Source organism: Colobus angolensis, unplaced genomic scaffold (genome assembly GCF_000951035.1).
Source record: "Colobus angolensis palliatus isolate OR3802 unplaced genomic scaffold, Cang.pa_1.0 Scaffold61, whole genome shotgun sequence".
Taxonomy (NCBI): domain Eukaryota; kingdom Metazoa; phylum Chordata; class Mammalia; order Primates; family Cercopithecidae; genus Colobus; species Colobus angolensis.
In genome coordinates this window covers 7220969-7231426 of record NW_012119710.1, presented here as the reverse complement: position 1 = coordinate 7231426, position 10458 = coordinate 7220969, and the positions used below count along the sequence as shown (strand labels likewise).

Below are 10458 nucleotides of genomic sequence, written 5' to 3'. Positions count from 1 at the left end.
GTGGTAAAGTTAATATTAGATGGTCTTGATTTGGTAAAGGAAATGAAGGAAAACACATCCACAGAGAGTGCATTTACCTGAGTGGGGCTGCAGAGTCTGCAGACACTCAGAAAATTCTGAGAAACTGATGGATAGAAATAGGTCTGAAAGTCACGAAGCACTGAAATTAGGCCAATTAATAAGCCTAACATGGAGTCGAAATGTTCAATAGAAAGGAAGACTTGCATATCTCTCACTTTAAATCAAAAGCTAGAAATGATTAAACTCAGTGAAGAAGGCATGTCAAAAGCTGAGACAGGGCAAAAACTAGGCTTCTTGTGTCAAACAGTTGTCCCAGTTGAGAAAGCAAATAAAAAGTTGTTGAAGGAAATTAAAAGTGCTACTCCAGCGAAGACCTGAATGATAATAAAGTGAAATATCCTTATTGCTGATTCAGAGAAAATATTAGATAGAAGATCAAACCAGCCACAAAATTTCCTTAAGTCAAAGCCTAATAGAGCAAGGCCCTAACTCTCTTTAATTATGTGAAGGCTGAGAAAGTTGAGGAAGCTGCAGAAGAAAAATTGGAAACTAGCAGAGGTTGGTTCATGAAGTTTAAGAAAAGAAGCCATCTCTAGAACCTAAAAGTGCAAAGTGAAGCAGCAAGTGCTAATGTAGAAGCTACACCAAGTTATCCAGAGATTTAGCTAAGATAACTGATGGAAGTCGCTACACTTAACTATATAACTATATATATAAATAACTATATATATAACTATATATATATCTATATATATAACTATATATATAACTATATATATATAAATATATTTTGAGATAGAGTCTCCCTCTGTCGCCCAGGCTGGAGTGCCATGGTGAGATCTCGGCTCACTGAAGCCTTCGCCTCCTGGATTCAAGTGATTCTCATGCCTCAGCCTCCTGAGTAGCTGGGATTACAGATGTAAGCCATCACACCCAGCTAATTTTTCTTCTCCTTTTGCTTTTTTTTTTTTTTTTTGGAAAGGGACAGGATTTCATCATGTTGCCCAGGCTGGTCTCAAACTCCTAACCTCAGGTGACCCACCCACCTCAGCATCCCAAAATACTGGGATTACAGGCATGAGCCACCGTACCCAGCCTCACAATAAATTGTTAATGCAGAGAAAACACCATTATATTGAGAGAAATGCCATCTAGGACTTTCATAGCTAGAAAGGAGAAATTGATGCCTGACTTCAAAGCTTCCACAAATAGACTGACTCTGTTGTTGGGGGCTAATGAAACTGGTGAGTTTAAATTGAAGCCAATGTTCATTTATCATTTTGCAAATTCTAAGACCCTTAAGAATTATGCTAAATGTACTCTGCATGTGCTCTATAAATGGAAAAGACTAGATTATAGCATGGTTTATTGAATATTTTAAACTCACTATTGAGACCTACTACTTAGAAAAAAATTTTTTTTTTCAAAATATTACTGCTCATTGACAATGTCTGGTCACCCAAAGCTTTTATGGAGATGGACAAAGAGATTAATGTGGTTTTCATGACTGGTAATACAACATCCATTTTGCAGCCCATGGTTCAAGGAGTAATTTTGATTTTCAAGTCTTATTGTTTAGAAAATACATTTTGTAAGGCTATAACTGCAATAGATTGTGATTCCTCTGATGGATCTGGGTGAAGTCAATTGAAAACCTCTGGAAGGATTCACCATTCTAGATACCACTAAGAACATTTGTGACTCATGAGTTCATGTTATTAACATTAACAAGAGTTTGGAAGAAATTGATTTCAACTCTCATGGATGACTTTGAAGGGTTCAAGACCTCAGCGGAGGGAGTAACTGTGGATGTGGTGGAAATAGCAAGAGAACTAGAGTTAGAAGTAAAGCCTGAAGATGTAACTGAATTGCTGCAATCTCATGACAAAACTTGAACAGATGAGGAATTGTTTCTTATGAATGAGAAAATAAAGTGGTTTCTTAAGATAGATTCTACTCTAGGGGAAGAGGCTGTAAACGTTGTTGAAATGACAACAAAGGATTTCAAATATTCCGTAAAGTTAGTTGATAAAGCACTGACAAGGTTTGAGAGGACTTAATACAATTTTGAAAGAAGTTCTACTGTAGATCAAATGCTATCAACAACAGTTCATGCTACAGAGGAATTTTTCATGAAAGAAAGTAAATCAACCAGGCACGATGGCTCATGCTTGTAATCCCAGCACTTTGGGAGGCCGAAGTGGGTGGATCACTTGAGGTCAGGAGTTCCAGACCAGCCTGGGCAACATGGTGAAACCCCGTCTCTACTAACAATACAAAAACTAGGCAGGCCTGGTGGCGTTGTGTCGGTAATCCCAGCTACTCAGGGAGCTAAGGTATGAGAATCACTTGAACCTGGGAGGTGGAGGTTGCAGTGAGTCAAGATCACACCACTGCCCTCCAGTATGGGCTACAGAGAGAGACTCTGTCTCAAAAAAAAAAAAAAAAAGAGAAAAAAGAAAAAAAAGAGAGAAAAGAAAGTTGGTTAATCGATGCAGCAGTCTTCACTGTTGTTTTATTTTAGGAGATTGCCACAGCAACCCCAACCTTCAGCAAGCATCATCCTGATCAGTCAGCAGCCATCAAGGCTGCCCACCAGCAAAAGAAAAAGTTACAAGTTACTGAAGGCTCAGGTGATCGTCATCAGTTTTTAGCAATAAAGTATTTTAAATTATGTACATTTTTTGGACATAATGCTAGTAGACCAGTGTAGTGTAAACATAGCTTTTTATATACACTAGGAAGCAAAAAATTTGTGTGACTTGCTCTATTGGGATATTCATTTTATTGGAGTAGTCTGAAACCAAACCCCCAAGTATCTCCAAAGTTTATTTGTACCTTATGTTGATCAACTTTAATTCTCAACAGTCCCGTAATGAGAAAGAGAGGAATGGAGAGACTAAGTGAGTTGCAAGAGCCCCTCCAGAAACTAGAAGGGAGAGCTGGGATTTGAACCCATACATTTGGCTCTAGGACTGTAATTGTCACCTGTGGGCTGTGGTGCCTGGTGTACCTTAACACCTAGGTGATCTCCAAGGTCCTAAGAGGTGCTAACATTCTATGTGGCCATGAAATTAACCTTTTAGGCAAGTGGGTAGTTTCTTGATTCTTCCTGTAATTCCAAAGCATTTTTCCTGTATAAACTTACTGATCATTGCGGCAAGGAAGACAAGTCTTCATTTTCCCAGCCCCACCACTGGAAACAGCTCATCAGGTGAAAAGCTTGGGAAGGCCTCAAGGTGGCAGCATTAACTCAAATATGGATGGACAGAGCCTGGTATCTGGCCTTGAAGTAATCAAAAATTCAGAATTGGCCCTTTTCTGCCTTTTAGTTTTTCTAAAACCCCAGGGTGTAACTATTTGGAAGTGAAGAGTCAAACTGACCTTGTGAGGAGACCAAACAGTGAAGACACTGGAGGCATCAAAGTGGAAAAGCGTAAGTATTTCCCAGGAATTAAGAGTCTTTGGAGGGAAAAGAAAGAGGATATATTTGGTGCCATGAAAAAATGATGAGGTTCAAAAAGATTAATGATTCATCTGTTATCCATTCATCAGTGGCTGATTCTAGGCCTCTTACTTGCCAAAACCAAAAACCACCTCACTTCACCATGTTAATAGTCTTCATTTTTATCTGTTTAATTTTTTAGAATATTAAACACTGATAAAGGAGAGTACTAAATTATTTTATAAAGCCAGATATATAGGCTAGCTTGTCTCAGTTGTTAGAGTCTTGATCCTACAGGTGAAGTTTTCTCTTCATTCCTCATCTTCTTCCTCTCCCTTTCTTCCTCTTCTCTCCCCTCTCCTTCCCTCCTTCTTTTCTTTGCTTTCTCTCTTTATCTGTCTTCAGCCATTTTTCCCTCTTTCTTTCTCTAGTTTTTTCCTTGGTTGTTATATTGGTCAAATAAATAATGAGGAAGAAACCTAAGTCTTCAGAGTTGGACATGTGGGTCAGGTGATTAGATGCTACAAAATTCCAACAGTGTGCAAAAATATCCTTGGACTCCTATCACCTAGCTTCCCACTTGCTTGGCCACTTTATATGTCTTCTTTTGTTAAATATAATTATTCTAACAGGGGGCTTTTTCTTGGAAATGTTTTCATGAGAGCAAAGAAAATAAGCTCTACTTTTGTAACTGACCGTAGTGGAACATGCGTTTATGAGAACTTAAGAGAAATATTGTTTTCTAGATTCCGAGAGCATCTCTGCTTTTCCACATTTATTCCCAAGAGAAGCAGTAAAGCACACTGTAAAAATATATAGAATTTGGGTCAGACAGACTTGAGCATTTCCTCACTTTCTGGAACTACAAGATGCTCCGGCTTCTCTGGTATATTCCCTGCTCCAGTGCTAGAACCAGCCATTTCTCGAAGGAGCCCTGGTTTCTTTCATTAGAGAATAATATTAGAAAAAGATCTAAGTGCTAGGTATGTACAGAAGTTTTCACATCTGTAAAATTGAAAAGATAATATATTTCTCATAGAGTTATAGGAACATTAAGTGAAATAACACATACAAATATATACTGAACCAAGGGCTTGAAACATAGGAAGCTATATTATATATTATATAAATATATTTTATACATATAAATTTATCAGAAGCCAAAATAGAGAAATCTTTCGCTTCTTGTAGGCTCCATGTTAAAATTCATTTAAAACCAGGTTGATTGGGAAAAAAATTCCTGGAAGTGTTTTGATTCACAGAGCTCTTTGAAACTTTGAGTTCTGTAGACAGAGCTGGGTTTGGGAAAATGGAGATTCTGATAAAATTTATCATTTATAATCTGACATTTTGGAAATTTCTCCCCATTTAGTCTTAGACAAAGGGCCAACTTGCAATAATCACAGGAAATCTGTGGGCTGAATGTGCAGTGGCTGGATCCTCAAGCTCCTTTGAAAGCATTTTTTGACAGAATTTGCTCATCAATAATCTTAGCCTGTGACAAGAAGAATCAGGTCTGCCCTGTGTCCCCTAAGGGATCTTCGAGGTGCCTCCATATCATAATAATGTTTCAGTTCCCTCAGGAAAGTGGTGTTTTGATTGCTTGTTTGTATGTTGCTGAGCTTTGGATTGGAATTGAGACCTTAGGGAACCCCCCTTCAGAGGCTCCCAGATCTACATAGGCACTAGTTTCTAGCTGATCTCAGACTTTTCACACAGTTTGGTATGGCTCACTTACAGTCTCAAGCAAACTGCAGCAGCAGCTGAACTGCCTTTACACTTTTATCACATAGCCTCAGGAAATCTTTTACTATTTGAAATCCAAGGTCCTCAGAGACCCACAGCTCTTCTTTTCTTTTCTTTTTCAGACTTCAAAAAGTCCAGTGTTGAAGCAGTTCTGAATTGAGATCTCATAATTCCCAAGGACATAGGTATGTTTTCCCCGACCTTTTTAAAAAGCAGTATTCTTCACACTGTAGGTAGAAATAATGGGTTCGTCTAAAAAAAAAGAGGCTCGGAAGTAGGTATATAAAAAGACTCTTCATTCAATTTCCCCCAACCTCCTCTGCTACATTTCACAAGAATAGAGACAGAAGTTTCCTGTAAGTAATTCTGGGTTACCTTTAATTAGACAGCCATTGCCATAGTCATTGCTAGATGGGGTGTTGCTACCAACTGGTGTTAACAAAACCTGGGAAATAACTTCACACGATTGGCCTACAGTTTAATAAAAAGATTGATTAATTAGCTTCTATGGAGCACCTGCTAGAGGTCACACACTGGCTTAATTTTCTTATATTTTATCTTACTTTATCTTCTGTCTATAAAGGAAGATTGATTTGCCTACAGTCCCACAGCAAGTAAGCATTAAAGCTCTTATTCTAACTAAACTGCTGAGATTCTAATTCACTCATCCACTTAACAAATAGTTGAGTCTACTCTGTGGCTGCCTCGAGTCTAGGTAGTAGATAATAATGCACAAAACAGTGCCAAACAATATAGGCCTTGTCTCTTCCCTTATGGAATTTATTCCATTGAGAATCTTCTTTAGAACTCCCCAAACAGGGATGTTATGACTGGGGGTGATGCTTCAAACCCCTTTAGAAGCAATTTTGATGGAACTTTTTATTTCTAAGCTATCTTAATGGCCTAGACTTCTCCTTATCTCTTTATAACAATAATAATTTCTTAAATGTTAATGCTTTTTCAGTTTTTGACTTAATATTTCAACCTTAGGTATTTCAGTATTCAACCTTAGATATTTTAAAAATATCTTTTCTCTTTCAAGACTCCTTCCGATATTTATTTTAGGCCCATGCAGAAAAGCCTGGGTTTTGCAGGACTTGAGTGGGAGGAGATACAGCAGCGGCAGTGGCAGGATTTGGATTCAGGCCTTGCAGCCTCCCAGGGTTGGTGCTGGGTAAATGAGGCCTTTTCTGTCGGCACTGACTCCAGATTTCTCCTTGCTGCTCTGGATCTCAACACATTTATTAACAGAGACTGCAATGCATAATGGAAAGGGTTGCCCATCAAGGGAACACAGAAAGTACCTTGAAGATTAATTGCTGATAGATGAAGATGGCAGTCAGCGGCAGTTCAATATGGTGTGTGGGGGTGTGTGTAATGGCTTTTAAAAACTGAACCTACAGCTTAAGTGAATAGACTCCTGTAGTCGATATTAACCAAGGAGATTGATCTAATAAGCATTCGAGAAGATATTTTGGAAAAGTATTCAGAATCCACCCTAAGTCAATTGCATTTTATTCTTGGAGTTTTTCCAGGTTTTCATCCTACTTTGTGTCTAGGAAAAGGTTGGTTTACGATATGGGAGGGCTAATATGTCTTTAGTCAAAGGACCATAGTACTTAGCAAGCAGTTATCCCTTCCTGGGATCCCTCTGCCAATAAGCAGCAATATTTGGCCAGAGTTCTAGACTTTAGACCAGTCACTTCACCTCACTGAGCCTCAGTTTCTTCATGTCTATATCTGCTGTCTCTCTCTATCTAGTCATGCAATAATTAAGAATTGAATGCAAAAAGAGTTTTATAAACTTTAGAACTACTGTTTTTTATAAACTCGAGAACAGCGGTTCTCAATCAGGGGACTGCTACCCTTCAGGGGACATTTGGCAACATCTGGAGACATTTTTGACTGTTACAAATGGAAGGTAGTGGTGTTACTGGAACCTAGTGAGTACAAAGAGGCCAGGGAAACTGCTAAATATCTTACAATGCGCAGGACAGCACTCCTTCTTCCCCACCACACCCTGAACCAAAGAACTGTCTAGCTCATAATGTCAGTAGTGCTGAGGCTGAAAAATCAGGCTCTGGAATTGTACAGATTTTACAGTTAAGTAGTTATGTGACCTTGAGGGGCACCACATCCTTCTGTTTCCAAATATGTAAGATCAGAACACTGCCTGTCATAGATTACAGGATATTGTGTCTGCTAAAATTAGAGAGTATACACACATGTCAGAAGTCAAAAGAAAAGTCAAAAAGACTGGATAAATATAATGGAAAGTGCTACTGGTCAGAAAGTCAATTGGTACATTACTGGATAGTAATATACTAAGCTGACTGAGCCAGTTCTTATGAAACTAGCCACATCGTGTGTGTGTAATGGTCATCCAGAAACGACAAGCTACCTTATCCCCTTCTTTTTGTGTCACCAATGGAATGGCTGCTGTTACTCTTCAAGGTAAGCTAAAGTCCAGCAGAGCTGAAGCATCTTTCTCCTTTAATTCCTGTTTTCTCCTTTTTCCTCTTCTCTTCTAACATTTTCTCCCTCATTTCTTCTGAGTCTGCTCCCACTCACTCTGCTACTAGGAGTGGGGAAAGCCTGTGAACACCTGAGGCTGAGGAACAAAAATAGGAGAGAAAGAGTGCTCTCAAATGAGGACACAAGCCTGCCTACCATCTGCAAACTCACTGTTACTCCTGAATATTTTTCATATGACAAGTCTAAGCTAATATTTTGGCCCAAAGCACAAGCCTGGTAGACAAGAGGACAATAGGTGGTTTGTTGTGGAGTTGAAAAGCACGAAAAATGTTTCTATACTTTCCTATTGATGTTCCATTTGATTCACCAAATATTTATATATGTATGTGAGGGGCCATGGTAAGGTGAGTGGACCAGAGAGGATGAAGACAGTTACTGTCCCAAGGGGCTTAGAGCTAGGCGAAGAGTGAGTGGTTGCCCAGCTAATTGTGCAATAATCAGCTAAGACTCAAGTGCTTTGAGGAGGCAGAGAAAGGAGGACTTAACTGTAATTAGGGTCTACAACAGACTTCTGGTAAGAGGTGAAAAAAGACATATGCATATACACAGATACACAAAAACATTCGTATATATCAAATTTATAGTTCCATATTAAATATATATGTAAATACATCCTCATATTTAAATATACCATACTCCCTTTCAGTTAAACTACTGTTGAGGGATTAATTTATAAAGGCCTCAAAAGTTGTGGTTAAGATCTTTGGATTTAGTATCAAACAGACCTTGAGAGCACCACCACCTTGTCCTGCCAACACCTTGATTTTGGCCCAGTGAAACTGATTTGAGACTTCTGGCCTCCAGAACTTTGAGAGAATAAACTTGTGTTGTTTTAAGGAAAAATAAATTTAGAAAATCTTTAGTGAGGCTATATTATTGGAAGTAGGATGTGGAAGACATTGAGTGATGGATGTTTTTATTTTTAATAATTAAATGCATACAACCTTATATCCACATCATAATTTGTATTTATATGATGTAAATATGTTAAAGAATTCAAGATGAATGTATGGACTTTGGATTCAGAAATATAAAGGGGTGAACTTTGATTGTGACTGTTAAATAGACTATCTTGCTCAATATTCAGCTCCTTGAGCCTTAACTTTCATATCTGTAAGACGGGCATAATAGCACCTATCTCATATGAATTAAAAGCTATACTATAACAGAGGGTTCTAGCATGAGTCTTACACACAGCACGTTCTCTCTATACATTAGTTTTCTCCTTTTTTTTTTTTTATCATCCCATCATCCCTTCTCATACTTTCATTTGAATTTTGTTGATGCCTCTTCTTTAATCACCAGGCTAATTCAAGTTGACCACAATGGAGAATAGAATAGAAGTGACAGAGTTTATCCTCTTGGGATTAACAGATGACCCCAATCTTCAGATACCCCTCCTCCTGGCATTTTTATTCATCTACCTCATCACCCTGCTTGGGAATGGAGGAATGATGGTGATCATCCACTTAGACTCCCACTCTCCCATTGGAGTGTGGACACTCCAATGTACTTTTTCCTTAGTAACCTCTCCTTTGTAGACTTGGGTTACTCATCAGCTGTAGCCCCCAAAACGGTGGCTGCATTGCAGTCAGGGGACAAGGCCATCTCCTACAATGGATGTGCAGCTCAGTTCTTCTTCTTTGTGGGGTTTGCCACTGTTGAGTGCTACCTCCTGGCCTCCATGGCCTATGACCGCCATGCAGCAGTATGTAGGCCTCTTCATTACACCACCACCATGACAGCAGGTGTGTGTGCCCTCCTCGCTACTGGTTCCTATGTCTCTGGCTTCCTTAATGCCTCTATCCATGCAGCAGGCACCTTCAGACTCTCATTCTGTAGTTCTAATGAGATTAATCATTTCTTCTGTGACATTCCCCCACTCCTGGCTCTCTCATGCTCTGACACGCGCATCAGCAAGTTGGTGGTCTTCTTTGTGGTGGGTTTCAACGTCTTTTTCACCCTCCTGGTCATCCTCATTTCTTACTTCTTCATATGCATCACCATTCAAAGGATGCGTTCTGCTGAAGGGCGGAAGAAAGTCTTCTCCACCTGTGCTTCCCATCTCACTGCTGTGTCCATCTTCTATGGCACAATCGTCTTCATGTACTTACAGCCCAACTCCAGCCAGTCCATGGACACAGACAAAATAGCCTCTGTGTTTTACACAGTGGTGATTCCCATGCTGAATCCCTTGATCTACAGCCTTAGGAACAAAGAAGTGAAAAGTGCTCTCTGGAAAATACTCAACAAACTTTACCCCCAATATTAAGTGTGAATGGGAAGTAGGCAAGCAATAAAGGGATAAACTTTCTCTCACACCTAAATGCCATCATGACTTTTAATGTTTGGCTGGTTTCAGTTCTTTCTTCCCCAAGAACAGCGGTTACTTCTGCTATTAGAAGATGTAAAAAGCAGCACATTGAAAAGTCTTACTTAGAAAGATAATCTTATATTTAGTGAACAGCAGCATGGGACAGTTGAGCTTTTCTTGCTTTAGTTTCTTGATGTGTTTTAAAGCAGAAGATTGAAGGATATAACTGAATGTACTGAATTTTCCTCATCCTATTTTTAATTGTAAGGATTTTTCATTCACTATTAAACTTGGTATAAAGATTTCGCCTTCATTTATAATATTTATCAACTGAATATGCAGTATTGTTTTTTATTCCTTTGTTCTGTGAGTTTGAAAGTTGGACTTCCTAATGTAG

The 10458-nt window shown here is 38.9% G+C and overlaps 1 protein-coding gene across 1 annotated transcript; it reads left to right on the top strand.

Annotated features, from left to right (window-relative positions):
* Positions 1-9072: 9072 nt before the first annotated feature.
* On the top strand, positions 9073-10019 carry LOC105527191 (olfactory receptor 5B21-like). Its single transcript, XM_011963473.1, is given in 2 exon segments — positions 9073-9240; positions 9243-10019. Coding segments are annotated over 2 exon segments (945 nt in total).
* The last annotated feature ends 439 nt before the right edge of the window (positions 10020-10458 follow it).